At 40.1% G+C, this 18,390-nt stretch overlaps 1 protein-coding gene across 9 annotated transcripts in view; it reads right to left on the bottom strand.

Annotated features, from left to right (window-relative positions):
* GALK2 (galactokinase 2) overlaps positions 1–18,390 on the bottom strand; it is a 172,791-nt gene that overhangs the window by 3,569 nt on the left and 150,832 nt on the right. For all 9 annotated transcript variants that reach the window (XM_005559508.5, XM_073995771.1, XM_073995774.1 and 6 more), the window contains one exon: positions 4,536–4,737. In XM_005559508.5, coding sequence (XP_005559565.1) covers positions 4,536–4,737 — 202 coding nt within the window. The remainder of the gene's footprint in view (positions 1–4,535; positions 4,738–18,390) is intronic.

The raw sequence follows: 18,390 nt of genomic DNA, 5'->3' as shown, positions 1-18,390 counted from the left end.
AAATTGCTTTAGAGTCAAGAAACCACAGCCTTCAGTGTTCAAATGAGAAAGGATAAGAAAATATGCCCGCAAGTCTACTTTAGAAATGTAAGCCACTTAAAGGCCATTGAAGAGCAGTGGGTTTGGGTCCTGCAAATGGCATATATATTCGTAAGTCAAAGAGGCCCGAAGAGAAGTAAAGCCCTAAGGGGAGCTGAAATGGCTAGTTCCCTCTTTTTTTTTTTTTTTTGACAGGGTATGCAGATTAGCACTTAAGGTCATGGAGAAAGAGCATGTAACAATGGATTTGCACTTCATTCTTCCCCACTATGACCTTGTCAAAGAAAGGGTGCGAGAGGCTGAGCAGCCTTACCATGGAATCCATTGCAGAAAGACTTCTGAGGAAGACAAAGTAAATTAACTTTTGTAATCATAGTTAATCCACTAAAATTTGTCATTCATCTCCCTTAATAGCTTGGGCAATAATGCAGCAATTAATCCTCTCTAATTTCAACAAGTGTCAAAATGAAAATAAAAGGCATTAACTATTTTGTCTTAAGTAAAACTAGGGAACCAATAGTGAATGAGCTGTCTCACATATAACTGACTTGGTTTCAAAACTGTTTTGTGTTCTCCAGTAAATTCTACTTAAAATTTAGTCATTTCTTTCTGTTAACATTTTGTTTGGTTACAAAAGATATTTTATAATTCAGCAAACATTATCTTTTTCCTTCATTATTATACTTTGTTTCATATAATTTAAGTTCTAACATTAATTTAATTTAAAAAAAAAAAGCCCCACTCTTTAAGTATAGTTTCTTTCCTCCTCCCTGCTCCTTTCTTTACATTCTAAACTGATTTTCTCTTGAAGAGCAGGAAAAGGTTCAACCAAAAAAGAGAGCTAGCAATGGTGCTCTTTCCCAAGCCCCCTTCTCCCCACTTGAGTCACAAAGTTGTTCTATACATTGTCCTATATGCTAACTAGGAGATGCCTTTTTAATTCAGTCTAGTTCAGATCACTCTAAGATTTTCTGCTTGTGTATAGCACCTTAGGTATTCTAGGTATTCAAGTCCTTAATCTACTCATTCAATTAGTTGTCTTTTCATACAAATAGTTTCCAAGAAACCCTTCGGAAACACTAAAGGAATTTTGAAGTGCCATAAATGAACCAGGGAGGGTGATGTAAAGATTATATTTGGCAGTGCTCCTCCTTGAACCCATTTCAGCTTCCCTACTCTTCCCTCATTTGGGGAAGACAAGCAACCTGCTCAGGCTGCCCAGTCTTAGTCATACCTTCCCTACTGATGTTAACATTTTTAATGGTGGCAGGGAATTGTGGGGGTGGTGGTGGTTTTTAAATAAAGCAGTACTTTGCCAGAGGTTGTGTCTGTGGCACCAGTGGCTCACACCAGGCCTTGCCAGGACCTTTTCCAGTATGTCCAACACCTTTTCTGCCTGACCCAGTGAGACAGTCACACGGTTTCAGAAAGAACTAGGGCTTATGAGTAGCTCCACTGTTCATTTATTTGAACCTTTCCCCATGTTACTACCTGCTACTCTTCCACCATCTGTCTTCCCCATCCTTTTTAACCATCCTTTATCCATCCTTTATCTTACTCCTACTAATTTCTGCATTCTTCTGAACCCCTCCTTCTTCCCTCATTGCTTCTCAGACATCTTCACAAGAGAAAGTCACAGCTTTTGAAAGTGGACAGTAGACTGCAATTTCACATGGTACGCAGATACCCATGTGAAAATATGTATTGACTGAAGGAGGGAATGACATCAATGTCTGCATCAGCTTAACTCCCCTGGGGCTATCCTCCTCTGAGGTTGCTCTGCCACTTAGGACCTTTCAGTAAATTGCAACCAACTGAAACATTTGAAGAATATTATCTGCTGGTCACAGTGACAGAAAAGAAAAAATTAATTGTCTAAGAAGCTTTAAGGACCAGACAACTATTCTGGCCAATATCTTCAATAAGCCAGAAGATAATCTTTCAATATGGAAAAGTTGAACCCTTTATAGTTATGGAATAAGTAGAAAATAACTTTCATACTTAGCAATTGTCCAAACAAAACAATCATGAAAAAGTGATGGAGCTCCTAAGTTTTTCACAGAGCTGAATTTTTCTCAGAAAATTAATACAGCAAATGAAAATGAAACACTTTATCTGCCATTAAGAAAGGATTTTCCAAAAACAAATAAAATGAAAAGATAAATAAGAGGTACTCTTCCAAACCCCTGTAAGACATAGCCATAAACTTTTCCACTAGAGCCATATTTTTTAAATGTATAGATCTAGAGACTGCTAGAACAGAAAAAGCCAATGAAGATCACAAAGTGAAGCAACAGTTCCAACTTACAGAGCGCAGAATGAAAAGAGAGCCAGAATCCAACCTTCCTAACTTCCAGCCCACTTTTTATCCTACTCTACACATTACGTTCCTGCTCAGCATGACTTTGCTTAATGTTCAAAGGCTGGAGACTATGACAACAAAGGCCTCCATCATAAAGCTTCAAAGCTAGGAGATAAAAATACGTTACAAACACACACATACACACACATATATATGACTGACATTTGAGTGTAATCACATCTCAGTATAACCCAAGGGGAGAGGCAGGTGTGGCAAAATCACTGGATTGGGAGCCAAGCTTTCCAATGAACTCACTATGTGAAACTTACTCAAATTATTTAATCTCTTAGTTCCTTCTTGGATCTCTAAGACCCCTTCCTGATCTAATATTTGATAGTACTCTAAGATAACTCTAACCCACAATGGTGAAGAGTGCTTTTCAAAAATGTGGCTTTTAGAGGCACAAGGAAAGTTTCTCAGGGCAAAAACCCACCAGTCGTCTTGATTTCTCTCTCTTACCCACAGAGCAAAAAAGTCTTCCTTCCAAGCATATTTGGCATAGAATTGCCTAGCATTTCCATTGCCCCCTTTCTCTTCTCAAAGCCAGAAGCCTTCCAATGGCCTACACAGCCTATGTGGTATGGCTGCCCACTTCCTCCCTTACTTCATCTACTACCTCTCCTTCCTTCCTGGCCCTCTGCCATGCTGAGCTTGCTCAGCCTCACACCTGACAGCCAAGTATCCACCTCAGGACCTGTGCACTTGCTGTTCTCATTTATTCACCTCCTTCAGGTCTCTGCTCAAATATCTCTTCCTCAGAGTGACCTTCTTCAACCACTCCATAGAAAGAGTACCCATCTAACCCTGTAGTCTCTACTCCTTCTCACTTTTTTCCATAGCACTTATCACTACCATTCAAATTAATTTTAATGGTCATTTCTCTCTTTCGCCACGAGAAGGTAAGCTCCATGAGAACAAGTACAGGTTGACCACTCTAGGAAGGGAAAGTTCATTTGAGAATTCCAGGAAGCTGGCAAATGCCCTTCCGCAGTTTTTCAGGTGGGATTCAAACCATCCCACTTCCTTCCAGGCAAAGACATTTCTTCCTGATCTGTGCACAAATAATTCCACTTCCTCTTATTTCCAGAACTGAACAATATTTGTCCCTTCCATATAGTAGGCCCTTGATATTTTCAGAAAAGGGTACTTAAAATGAAACAAGCTGGGGAAGGCTTTTGGCAATCAGTGAGCAAACATGTCAGCAGAGCGATCTTCATCAATGCTGTGTTCAAGTCTTTTGACAAGTTGGGTTACCCAGGCCATTTGTGATCACTAGAGTTACTTGGTTTAAACTTCTCAGGCTGGGAGTGTGGCAATGACTGAGGCAAGCCACAAGTGCCAAGTGGTTAATTACATTTCTGTTACTAATTGTAGTGTGGCATTGTGTTCTCACAGTGAAGTAACATCTAGCGTTTGAGAGCTCTCCCAGTTTCAGTTCTCCCCGGGTCACTGAGCTCCTTCCTGGGTAAGACGACTAACTCTATTATCTCCATTCTTTCACAATTTTAGGGAAGCTGTGTTTAGGTTTGTGAAAGAGTTGTCCTCCTTACATTTCTGCCTCAATTAACCATGTATCACCTAGGCTTTCTTCAGCCCTTATTTCCTCAAAATGCCTAAACTTAACCTGGAAAGCAGGAAATGCTGGCTTTCTGGGTGATTCCTTCAGCAATCTCCCCACACACTCCCATCAAGCTTGAGATCCTCTGTCAGTTTTCTCCCTTCTTCTGAGTAGAACTACTAAACTTAACTAGGACACTGGACAGGAGTTTCTGGCAGAGCAGCAGTATAATAAAACATATCATGAGAAAGTTAACAGGGCCCAGCTCTGAGCAAAGTTACCATCCTGAAAGGCCTAATCATCCAAAGATGGAAAGGTCTTTCCCATGATGTAAAGAGCTGACTCCAAACTGACTCCAAACCCAGAGCCCCATAAAATCATGGAGCCAGGTATCAAATCTTTCATCCTACAGGCATTTAGAAGGGAACAAGTTTAGCTCTATATCATCGGAGACCCCTCATATAGGAAGTGGGGAACAATCTTCATTCCCATAGATTACGAAATGTTGCATCTTTTTCCATTTATTTAAACAATATTATTTGATGGCATCCCTTGGCCCCCACCAGGCTGCCTCACCGACAGATGTCCACCAGCTGGTCCAGCTCAGGGCAGCTGCACTCATACATGTCCCGGCAGCTCATGTGGCTCTGGTTCATCAACTCTCCCAGCAGCTGGACCATGTTTTCAGGTGCTTCTTCACATATCTTCTTAAACTGGAGCACTCGCGCAGCCTCGCTGTACACATGCTTTGCCCGCTGATAGAGTTTGAAGATAAGCACTGACGAAGGAAGGGGATGGGAGGGAGGTAGGGAATAGTTACTAGACAACCCAGTATAAAGAAAAATACACTTTTGAAGACTTTCATTTCTGTTTTCATTATCAATATCTTAAACTGTCATAGGTCTTTCACTGAAAGGATTCTTTCCATTGAAATGTGTCTATTTGCAAGTCAGTTTTACTTTTTTCTTGATACTGAATAAAATTTTGTAACAATATTTCCTTCACTTCACTCAACACACATGTGCATACACTTATGTGCAATCTAATCCATCCCAAATGAAGAGAGACGTAACATGTATTGAGTACACCCTACACGCCAGACACTTTGAAAGTACTACTTTGTGTAGGCCGGGTGTGGTGGCTCACATCTGTAAACCCAGCACTTTGGGAGGCCGAGGCGGGTGGATCACCTGCGGTCAGGAGTTCAAGACCAGCCTGAACAACACGGTGAAAACCCATCTCTACTAAAAATACAAAAATTACCTGGGCATGGTGGTGGGTGCCTGTAATCCCAGCTATTTGGGAGGCTGAGGCAGGAGAATTGCTTGAACCTGGGAGGCAGAGGTTGCAGTAAGCCGAGATCACGCCATTGCATTCCAACCTGGGTGACAGAGCAAGACTCCATCTCGAAAAAAAAGTACTCATCACCTCGTATAGTTCTCATCACAGCACTGAGGGATGTACAGTATGATCCCTGTTAACAGAAAGGAGGAGGCTCAATAGAGTGAAGTGACATGCTTAAGGTCACACATCCAGAACGTGGCGGAAGCCAAACAGATCAGGGATGCCTGACCCTACAACCATGTTCTTTCCACTCTGCCCCAATAGAAAGGACCCCTGGAAATTCCTTTTTTTTTTTTTTTTTGAGACGGAGTCTCGCTCTGTAGCCCAGGCTGGAGTGCAGTGGTCGGATCTCAGCTCACTGCAAGCTCCGCCTCCCAGGTTCACGCCATTCTCCTGCCTCAGCCTCCCGAGTAGCTGGGACTACAGGCGCCCGCCACCTCGCCCGGCTATTTTTTGTATTTCTTAGTAGAGACGGGGTTTCACCGTGTTAGCCAGGATGGTCTCGATCTCCTGACCTCGTGATCCGCCCATCTCGGCCTCCCAAAGTGCTGGGATTACAGGCTTGAGCCACCGCGCCCGACCCCGGAAATTCTTAACAGTGGCAATTTTTTAATAAAAATAATATATGTCCCAGATAAACACAATTATTTATATGGGATATATAATATTTATATATGTACCTATATATGTGTGTGTTTGTGTGTGTGTATATATATATATACACTGCAGCATTATTTATCATAGAAGAAAGTAAGAAACAACTCAAGTATCTAATAACAGAGGACTTTAAAAAATTATGCTATATTCATTTTTGAAATATTACTGCTATCAAAACTCAGATTCTAAGGCAATTTGATATATAGGAAATTATTCATTATTAAGTGAAAAAACAACCTGCAAAACTATATGTACAACTGATACTAATTTTCCATACACACATACATATATTTATGTACATTTTAATTTTAAAAACTGATAGGAAAGCACCAAAATGTTAATAGTAGTTATCTCTGTGGTCCATTATGGGTGCTTTTATTTTCCTTTTGACACATATATGTATTTTCCAGATTACCCACAATGAATCTGTAATTTCAGCTACAGAAATATGGCCTACTGCAATGGCTATGTCTATAATGCTTACACATTCCTGTGAATAACAACTTAGACTTCCTTACCATTTTCACCCATATTGAACAGTGGCTTAGCTGGTGTGGTGGGTCTGGGAAAATTTTGGAATATTTATGAAAATTCCCAGGCCTAGGGGAAAGAGACAGGGCTGAAAAATCAAAAAGTTTATAATTTATTTATTTTTTAAATTTTACTTAATTTTTAATTTTTAATTACTACTTAATTTTTAATTTTACTGTAGATATACACATGCCATGATGGTTTGCTGCACTCATCAACTCGTCATCTCTATTAGGTATTTCTCCTAATGCTATCCCTCCCGTACCTCCCAACCACCGACAGGCCCCAGTGTGTGATGTTCCCCTCCCTGTGTCCATGTGTCCATTGTTCAGCTCCTACTTATGAGTGAGAACATGCAGTGTTTGGTTTTCTGTTCCTGTGTTAGTTTGCTGAGAATGATGGTTTCCAGCTTCATCCACGTCCCTGTAAAGGACATGAACTCATCCTTTTTTATGGCTGCATAGTATTCCATGGTGTATATGTGCCACATTTTCTTTATCCAATTTATCATTGATGGACATTTGGATTGGTTCCAAGTCTTTGCTATTGTGAATAGTGCCACAATAAACATACATGTGCATGTGTCTTTATAGTAGAATGATGTATAGTCCTTTGGGTATATACCCAGTAATGAGATTGCTGGGTCAAATGGTATTTCTAGTTCAAGATCCTTGAGGAACTGCCACACTGTCTTCCACAATGGTTGAACTAATTTACACTCCCAACAACAGTGTAAAAATGTTCCTATTTCTCCACATCCTCTCCAGCATCTGTTGCTTCCTGACTTTTTAATAATTCCCTTTCTAACTGGTGTCAGATGGTATCTCATTGTGGTTTTGATTTGCATTTCTCTAATGACCAGTGATGATGAGCTTTTTTTCACATGTTTGTTGGCCACCTAAATGTCTTCTTTTGAGAAGTGTCTGTTCACATCAAAAAGTCTGTAATTTCTTAACAGCTCTGTGACAACTAGCTATATACAAATTGCTATAATACTCTATTTCCTCACCTCTAAAATGAGGTTGAGAGTCACTTCTCAGGATCCTTCCAGCCCTAACATTTTATAATTCTATGAAGGGCTTCTTCCAAGAGTATCTGTCCTTCAACATTCCGCCCATATTGTTATACTTTATAAAGATGCTGTTACTAGTAGCTTTTGTTTACATCCCCAGTTCTACTCTCTGCCCTTTTCCACCCTACTATCAGCCCCAAAGGCTGACCTGTATAGACTACACCAGTGAGTCCCCTGCCATCTAGATTTGAGAGCAGGAAAAGATCAGCAACAGATGGGAGGGAAAAGAGTGAGGAGGATTTATCCCCTGGCTCTTCCCTTGCAGAGCCATTTAGAGCTGGCACTGTCCCTTCACTGAAGGACACTGAACATCCTTCAAAATCTCCTTTTCTCCATGACTCTCTCCTCCTGGGTCTGCCTCTAGGTTCCTCTCCCCTAAACTATGATTACTTTTACGGAAGCACTTTTACATTTCTACTAATGAACCAATAAATCTTATTAAAGTTTCAGGTTTCATTTTTTCCCCTCCACAGCACTGTCTTTATCACTCTTATTTTCTTAGATAACCACTATATCATTATCACACCTAACAAAATTACCAGTGGTTCCTTAATATTGCCTCATATTGAGTCCATATTTAAATTTTCCCAATTGTCCACCAGTTCAAATTTCAATTGGTTTACACCAAGATCCAAACAAATTCCACACATTATATTCAGTTGTTATGTCTAATAAGTCTCTTTTAGTCAATCAAGAATTTAGTAGTTTAGTGATTTTTGATACTCTGGATTTGCAATATCCTATCCAAGCATATTTTAGGGCCATATCCTATAATGAAACTCAATACATTCCATTAGGGAGAGTACACTTTGGTTTTCCTTTAGGATTACATACTTCTTTAGGATTAAATATTTTCTTTTAGGATTAAATATTTTAAAATAGAAACTATCCAGAGAGATGTTTTCTATTAAACCCAGGACTGGTGCTTTGATTTTGACAAAAAACATTCACAAGACACCCACCAGACTACCGGAACTTCACAATCCTGGCACCTTCCTGAATCTGTTCACTTCTTGCAGAGGAAGTGTTTCACAGTAGGACTTCTGAATACCAGTGTCTAACGAGGACTCTTGCTGGGCATTCTGAAGGTGCATGAGAGATTGCCATGGCTTGCAATCTCCTGAATGGTAGTAACTCAGACAACAAGGGAAAGGGCAGAAAGGGCATCTGTTTTCAATTGTGAAATAAAAATCCTGCCAAAAGCTACAACAGATTTGGAGACCACCCTTTGGGTGGGAAAGCAGTTCTGTGTTGGCTGAATGTCACAAATGCTCTCTGGATTCAGGGTTCTGGCTTGTTACGTATTGGCAACTCATCAGGTCTCTGTTATACAGATATCAAAAAATGCAAGAAAATCTGAAGCTTTATCCATAACAGCTTTCTTCCTTGTCCAGCTAACATGATAGCCGGATGTTCCAGCTGTCTATAAGCTCTTGTAATCATTGGGAGCAATTATTACATTAAAGGATGAAGGAAGCTGTTTCTTACTATGTTCATTGCATGCATGATTACTTTCAAGGCAAATTCAATTTAAGAATATAACACTAGATGATACTTTCCTCCAATATTATTAATGGCCTATCCTAGTCATGAGAAATCCAAAGCTTCAAAGCGGGATGCACTGCATAGTCTTCAGAACACTGATTTTCTCCAATGTGAATCTTACATAATCACTGAATTTAGTCATGAAATCACGGCACAAATTCTGAAATCTAAATGTTCATGGCCATATATACTTAAACTACAAAATACATATTTCATTTTGTTGCTAGTAATTTTGACTTGTATAATAAATTCTATTGGCTAAATTCCTTCTGACTGGCCTCCTAGCTGTGCTTCCAGCACACCACGTGGCTCCTGCGATAGGTCTGTGGCAGTAGCTGTTTTGTTGTCCTGAAATGCTCTTCCCCATGATCTTCCCATGGCTGGTTCCTTCTTGTGGTTCAAGACTCAGATGTCACAGCTTTCAAGAGACTCAACTCCAATCTGGAGTAGCCCCCACCAGACATATTTTCTCCATTCTGTTTTATGCTCCCAACACCTATCTCCATCCAATATTTTCCTGTGTGTTCATTTGTTCATTGGTTTGTGGTTGTCTCCCACCAATGTCTAATTTCTTCACAACTATCTCTAGCAGCTAAAATAGGATCTGGCACTTAGTAGGGGTTCAATAAATGTTTATTGAATGAATGATTCCGATCCTTCTCCTTGTAACAAAACTGCACTGAAACTAGGCTAAATAAACAGTAGTGAAACAGGTGCAATACAGAATATAAAGGAGACATACTATTTTGACAATTTATACTCACTAGCATCCTCACCACAAAGTGGGGAAAGTTTGCTAAAATAAAGTTTGGAAACAATTAGTAAACTTCAGTGTCCAAAGTACACCCTAACACTCATTATCACAGATGACTGAGAATTGTTTATGTTGTATTTTGCTTTATAGATGTGAGAGAAAAAGAGATTTCTAAAACAAAATGTGTTTCAAATAAAAGAGAAAGAATACAAAAATAAATAGTCATCAACAGTTAAAATTAAGTTTTTTTTCTTTTAGGCAATCTTTGTAACAAAGAGTTGCCTTTTAACGTTTTCCTTTAAAAGATGGTTACATAGTTTATGATCAGAACCCATCTCTAATCAAGAAATCTAAATAAGGGCACACATAATTGGTTATTTTGTTGGATCTCTGGTGGGAAATGATGAGGGAAAGCCTTTGACAGGTGAGGCACACTAAGCACCATTTTAAGCTCTGAGGACAGCAGGTCAACAGTAGATAGAGGACATGTCTATTTCATCTCTGAAAGAGTCCCACTGATTTAAATTTAACCTCTGCATGCAAGAGCTAGTGGCCTCTTCTTTATTACCTCATCGTCTGCTAAGAGCAATGCCAAAAGCACTGAGTCATCTGAAAGAGCTTCACTGATTTAATTTTAAGTTCTCCATGCAAGAGCTGGTGGCCTCTTCTTTATTACGTCGTCTTCTGCTAAGAGTGATGCCATAAGCACTGAGTATGTCAGTCATCTAGCAACAGTGAACCAACAGTTCTTACTGAGCACCTGCTATGCACCCAATACCATGCTCCAAATGACGGGAAAGCCACAGGAAGTAGAACCTCTGCATTAAGGGAACTTGTAACTTACTTATTCAGATAAGACAAACCATGACGCCACTAGACAGTGAGCAATTGCAGCAGACATCTGAGTGCTGGAAATGCTGAAGGTGCACTAAGAAGACAGGGCTTGCTGGGGAAGGACCAGCAGTGGGAGATGTCACAGGAGAGGGGTCTGAGCCACACAGTGTCCCTGCTGTGAAGAGAAAATGGCCAAAGGCCCAAGGTGGGAACAGGCAGAGTGTGTTCATGGGCCTGAAGAAAGCAAGCTGACCAGAATCTGGCTCTCTAGAAAGCCATCCTCACATCTGAGGCTTTAACATCCTCGGCTATATCCACTATACAAAGATTACAAACTAACAACCCATGCGCCACAGCCAGCCACGGTGATGCCTTCTTGATTCAAATGTCTTTATGCTGGAAGATTTACCTAAGAATCTGGATTTCTACTTAGTTTGGAAAACCGGAAGGTCTGATAGTGCTGGATCTGCATTACTGCCTAGCAACTGTTGACTGGAGCTGAGGAGTACCTACCCCTTTGAGACAGGGTACACACACTTTATTCCACACAGTTCTCACCATTCCCAACTATGTGACCCTTAGCCTGCCTCACTAGTTTATATGCCAGGCTGGTCCTTGCAGGTATGTGCTTGTGGTCCCTGTTCTATAAAATTTTCTATAATAGGACTTCTCAGCAAAAGAGTGGGCATGTATCTTCCCTGAGTGGGTCATCATGCCATAACGAGCCACTGTTACTGTTACTATCAAATATCACCTCCCATAGGTGCACTGATACACAATGTATTGAATTATAATCTGTCTTCCTGTAACCTCTACTCTTTGGTCTTGGTTCTGTTCCCCAGACATATGTAAACACAAGGTAACCCTTCCGATATCTGAAGACAGCTCTCAGGCACCGTGCCTTTTACACATTGTGGAGGGTCCACTATGTACCTGCTTGGGGACCAATAATGAATAAGTGTATTAAACAGGGTTCTCCAGTGGGATAGAACGAACAGGATATATAGGTATATAAAATAAGGTGAATTGGCTGATATAATCACAAGGAGAAGTCTCCTGATAGGCTGTCTCCAAGCTGGGGAGGGAGAGAGGACAGTAGTATGACTCAGTCCAAGTCTGAGAACCTCAAAACCAGAGAAGCCAACAGTGCAGCCCTCAGTCTGAAGCCAAAGGCCCTAGGACCCCCAGAAGGCTGCTGGTGTAAGTCCCAGAATCCAAGGCTGAAGAACCTAGAATCTGATGTCTAAGGGCAGGAGGAGAGGAAGCAAGCATCTGACACAGGAAGAGAAAGGGAGCAAGAGGACTCAGCAAAACCTATCTTCTTCCACCTGCTTTGTTCTACCCATACTGGCAGCCAGTTGGATGGTGCCCACTCACATCACAATAAGATAAGCTCTTTACTCTCCACAAGTAATAGTCTACTAGAAAGAAATCATTAAATGAGATCAATAAAGGGCGAGATATGCTAAAGCAGCATCTCACAGCTAAAATAAAGGCACACAGTCAAGAGGGTGTCTGGATCTAGATGCATATGAGAGTAGAGCTTGAGATAAAGACTTGGATGCAGAGAGCAGAAATCTAGGAAGCAGGGGTGAAAGAGGAAGGAAAGTGATTCAGGAAAGAAAGCAAGCCAAAAAAGGGGGCTTAGTGAGCAGATTAACTATGTGGACAGCTCCCGGCCTAATCTCTCAGGGATCTCTCTGAAGAGTCATGTTAAATGTGCCCACCATTGGCCCACAGGCAGTGGGAAGGCTGGGGCATTGGCCCACTCACATTCTCATTGTTTGAGTGTTTCCCCCAAGAAGGGTTAACTTCTCCACAAAGATATGCCTGGGTAACACGTCTGCCTTCAGTGACTGTGGAGAATGCACAAAGGCTACAAAGAAGAGGCACTCATACAAGCTGCTAGCTTAACATGGGCTGCCAGCAATGCTGAAATCAGGTAGGCCAAGGGGATGTAGCACAGTAATCATTACATCCACTGAGGAATTAAACCAGTGAAGTCTAAATAGATGAGTAGGTGTTCAGCAAACCAATGGAACGGTGGGATAAGAACCAAAGAAAAGGGTTGGGCAGAAAGAACATCAAGAGCAAAGACGTAGAGACTATAAATCATTAGGTGCTTTTAGAGAACACAGAGTACTTTGACTACTGGAGCATGAAAAGAGGATAAAGAAATAGAAGCAGCAGAGAATGTAATGGGAGAGAAAATCAAAGCAATGGGCTGAGGCCAGATAATGAGAACTTTGAATGTCATGCTAAGATGTTTAAATTGTATCCTGCAGATAAGTGGTTCTTGGCCCTTTAAGGATTATAGAACCTTTTGAGAAGTAAATAAAACAATGGACTCTCTCCCCCATGTGAATGAACAAATAACCAAAATACTGCATATAACACAACAAACACACAGATTCCATAAAGCTATTGTTGAATCCAGGTTAAAAATTCCAGTTAGATTGAGAAAAGGATATGCTTGTCAATAAATGGTGCTGAGAAAACTGGATATTTATATGCAGAAGAAGACAAACAGACTCCTATCTCTCACCATATAAAAAAATCAACTTAAGATGAATTAAAGACTTAAATGTAAAAACCAAAACTATAAAACTACTAGAAGAGAACAGAGGGGAAATGCATCAGGACACTGCTATAGGCAAAGATCTTATGGGTAAGACAACAAAAGTCACCACTGACAACAACAAAAATAAACAAATAGGACAACATGAAACTAAAAAGATTCTACACAGCAAAGGAAACCTATCAACAGAGTGAAGAGACAACCTGCAGAATGGGAGAGAACACCTGCAAACTACTCATCTAACGAGGAACTAACATCCAGAATATACAAAGAACTCAAACAACTCAACAACAAAAACAAAAATGCAGTTAAAAAATAGGCAAAGGGTCTGAATAGAGATTTCTCAAAAGAAGACATATAAATGGCTGACAGGTATATGAAAAAATGCTTAACATCATTAATCATCAGGGAAATGCCAATGAAAACCACCATGAGATATCGTCTCACCCAGTTAGAATGGCTACTATCAAAAAGACAAAATAATAACAAGTGCTGGTGAAGATGCAGAGAAGAGGGAACTCTTCTACACTGTTGGTTGGAATGTAAATTAGTACAGCCATTGTGGAAAACAGTATAGAGGTTTCTGAAAAAACTAAAAATAGAATTACCATGATTCATCAATCTCACTACTGGGTATTTATCCAAAAGAAAGAAAATCAGTATATCAAAGGGTATCTGTGCCCCATGTTTATTTCAGCACTATTCACAATAGCCAAGATATAGGATCAACCTAAATGTTCACCAACAGATGAATGAATAAAGAAAATGTGGCATGTACACACAATAGAATACTATTGAACAATAAAAAAGAATGAAATCCTGTCATTAGCGGAAATATGGATAAACCTAGAAGGCATTATGTTATGTGAGATAAATCAGGCAGAGAGATTAAAAAAAAAAAAAACCACATGATCTCACCCATCTGCAGGAGCTAAAAATAACTAAGCTCATGGAAGTAGAGAATAGAATTATAGTTATTAGAGGCTAGGAAGGGTAGTGGGGGAAGGCAGGTAGAAGAGAATGGTTACAAACTTGTAGCTAGATAGGAGGACTAAGTTAGTGTCCTATAGCACTGTAGAGTGTCCTATAGCACTGTAGAGTGACTACAGTTAACAAGAATTTATTATACATGTTCAAAAACACTAGAAGAGGCCGGGCATGGTGGCTCATGCCTGTAATCCCAGGACTTTGGGTGGATCACCTGAGGTCGGAAGTTCGAGACCAGCCTGACCAACATGGAGAAACCCGTCTCTACTAAAAATACAAAATTAGCCAGGCGTGGTGGCACATGCCCATAATCTCAGCTACTCAGGAGGCTGAGGCATGAGAATTGCTTGAACCCGGGAGGCAGAGATTGCGGTGAGCCAAGATCATGCCATTGCACTCCAGCCTGGGCAACAAGAACGAAACTCCACCTCAAAAACAAAAACGAAAACGAAAAACAAGCAACTAGAAAAGAGGATTCTGAATGTTCCCAACACAAAGCCATGCTAAATGTTTGAGGTGATGTATAGCCTAATTATCTTGATTTGATCATTACACATTTGTATACCTATATTGAAATATCACTCTGTACCCTATAAATATGTACAATTATCATATGTTAACTAAAAATTAAAGAAAAAGTTCACTAAATAGTAAAAAATAAAATAATTCTAGTTAGAAATAAGAAATCATTATGTTTTTAGTAATTATATCAGTCAGGATTCTTGTTTGTGAACAACAGAAACCTACACCAACTACCTCAAGCAAAAGAGAAACTTATTTCAAAGATACTAAGAAGCTCACAAAATCTTTTAGGATTAGATATTTCCATTCTCTATTAGAACGTGAAACCAGGTGGGAAGAGGTTAGAAGCTACGGGAAGCAGCCAGTGAAGAACTGCCAACATCATTCCACAAGAGCAGTCTGGATGTGACATTGGAATTTAGACACTTTATCAACTGACCTATGCCTGTTAGACTCAAAGCCCCAGCCATAAACACGTGCCTGGACACCAGAAGAAGCCTAGTACCCTTGTCCACATGCAAGTGTCAAGTGACTCAAAACAGACAAATCTGACCCTTCAACTTCTACCATAGAATGCAAGACCCTCCCCATCACCAACATACACATAGCAGATTTCCCTGAGATGGAAAAGGGGCCCAGATGCTAGGTAGCCAAAACTATGGCAGCTGCTACCTGCCCCCTGCAGCAGTGAAATACCACAACTATTTGAGTCTTCTCTCCAGAGCAACCTTCCAAGTTCCAACATGATTGAATTTCCAGTCTCCTTCACCTGTTTATTCTTCCAAATACACTTTAGTCTGTGTATGCCCTTCTTGAAGGGTGGTTCCCCGGCCTGAATGCAGTTCTGGACGTCAGTCTGATGACTGCAAGGGAGAGCTGGACCATCATCTCCCTCATTCTTTATGCAGCGAGTTTCTCCACGTAGCCTCATATCACCAAACTGCATAAAGGTTTGTAAATACAGAAGAATGCAGAGCATTTCTTTTCAGCTATCAAGCTAAAATGTAGTAAGTATTTTAAGAATATTTCATTACCTTAAATGAAGGCTATCTCGGGATAATTAATCATAAAGAATAAATATGCTGGTCTGAGATAACTGGAAATCTTTATCATGTAAGTGTATAATTAATCTTCCTGAGACTTTCATACCCCAGAATATTTTCCCACTGTTTGAGTGAGGGGCTAAAAGTAGTTGTGGCTGTAGCTGGCTGTGCACAATCATATAACCACACATTACTGGTCAATTTCTCTAATAAATAGAAAGCTCCACTAGGCTAAACCAAGAGTTGGTCTCCAAGAAGAGCAATCCAGAGGTGGATGAGGAAAACCACTTCAGAACCCAGAACAGAGTCCTGTTTTCCTTTGTAGCAAAGTCATAATAAGGAGTCTGTGCTCTGAGGCAAAGACTCTTTGGAGTATTTAAGCAATATAATTGAAAAACACTTGAATAATCCTCATTGAAGTTGGAATGTGGTTTCAAATTTATTTTCCTAGTAATAATATTTTTTAAAAATGTTAAACTTCTGAAATGGTCAAACCCACATAAAATAAACTGCTGTTTTCAGCCACATTAGTATCCCATTCCCATGCAGCAAAGACTAAATTAAATTAGCATTTTACATTTAAAGGGAAAATATCTTTACCTGATTTTAAAAGCAAACCCGCTGGTGAAAAAAAAAAAAAAAAAAAAAAAAAAAGCACTTTCAACATAAAACACACTAATCCATGGAAAAGTACATTCCAAAAAGCATTTGTGAATATTTGAAAATCAACAGCATAATACTGTTTTATGGAGAGTAACAGTGCTCCTCGTGTTTATGGCTTCCCTTTCTCAGATTTCCAAAGTAGCAAGAGCCTTCAAGGTCTGTTCCGTAGTACATTTTACTCCTCTGATCAAAACCGTTGCCTCACTCCACTGTAGTCACCCTCACCTGCATTTCACACGCTGGCATATGCTAAGCTCCTGTAAATAAGTCCAGAGTCATTCACGTTACAAGACAGAGTCCATCACTCTCTTCTTTCCATTCTACTCTCTACCTTTGTAGTTTGGATTCTTATCATCCCATGTCTGTACCATTGCACTACCTTCTAACTGGTATCCTTCTCCCCTCTAATCAACCTGCTCATACATACCATGACAAACTTCCCGAAGTGCCATTTTGATTGTGGCATTTGTGAATATTTCATTGCATCAAAATCTAGCATATTTTTCCATTGCCCAACAAATGAAAGCCCCCACATTTCAATTCATCAAGACACATCAACAGTCCCCCAAATGGTATGGTTGTGACACTATCCTCTCCCCGTTGACTTGAGATGCCTGCCCTGTACCATCATTGCCTGTCCACTGGCAACATGCAGAGTCCCAGAATGAAGACACTGCATCAGCATCCTACCCAGTCTGATTCTGCAATCCCCACATCTCTTTCAGTATCAGCCTGGATGCCACCTCTTTTACAAAACTCTCACAAAACATAAGTCAGAGGCATCCATATCTCCTACCTTGGCACACTTTAATTACTTTGTGTTCCTTTCTAATTATAGTTACCATATATTGCTTTAGGAGGGCAGGGATTGTGCCCTCTTTATATCTTTATAGCCCCTTTGGAACCTAATAGAGTGTCTTGAATATGGCAGTTCTCAATACACATCATTTTGCTCTCATCCTATTAGCAAGGGAAGAATCTGAAGCTGCTCCCTGGATAAGCCATATTTTTGTGTCTCACTCTCTTCAGGGAATTACTTTCCCATTAATTTTCCAGAACTTTCCTAAAACTTTATTCTTGGAAAACATGAAAAGAGGAAACAATTTCAAGCCATTTGAAAAGGAGCCTAGAGAGTTAAGAGGGAATCTTGGTCAATGCAGAGCTGCAAGAAGGACTATGAGAAACAGTGATCATGCTTGCCTAGAGCTGGCCTGGCCTGGTATTTTTTACATGAAAGGGAATAAGATCTTGTCCTAGATTTCTTCTATTAATTGAATTACAGGAAAAATATATAAGGGAATAAAAAAGGATAAAAGAGAGGCAAAAGAAAAATTAGTGCCTACCTGTGAAATAAGTAGCATATTTCTATCAGGACACTTTAGTTATTGTTTTAATGTTGTCTTCCCACAAAATTAAGTAAGAATAGGATACTGATTCTACTACACAGTACCTAGCACAGTGCTTAAATAGTTGGTTCTCAGTCAAACATTTGCTGATAAAGGAAAAAAAATCTACCTCTATTTACTTATGTTATTTATTTCCCAATATGATGAAAAAGCAGCAGGTGACCAGATTATGTCAACAGTTTGTTATCTGGCATGTGAAATGACCCTACTAGATTACATAGGCTGTTGTCCGGAATTTGCTTTTGGAAGGCAGGCACTGGAGCAGAACAGGAAGAGCCACCTAGGGACTGAAAGTGAGGGAGCTCTGAATCATGTGCCAAATGTGGCCCTTCTCTGAATTTCCTCAAGGCAAGTATTGAAGGACAGTACACCTGCACTATACCTGAACTTTCCAAAATGCCGTGCAGCATTAAGAAGATAAAAATCTTTCACTTTCACAAACATCTAGAGATGTCCCTATTCTCAAGGTGTTTACACTACAACTGGCAATACCCT

This window comes from Macaca fascicularis, chromosome 7 (genome assembly GCF_037993035.2).
Source record: "Macaca fascicularis isolate 582-1 chromosome 7, T2T-MFA8v1.1".
Classification (NCBI taxonomy): Eukaryota; Metazoa; Chordata; class Mammalia; order Primates; family Cercopithecidae; genus Macaca; species Macaca fascicularis.
This window is presented reverse-complemented; position numbering and strand designations above follow the sequence as displayed.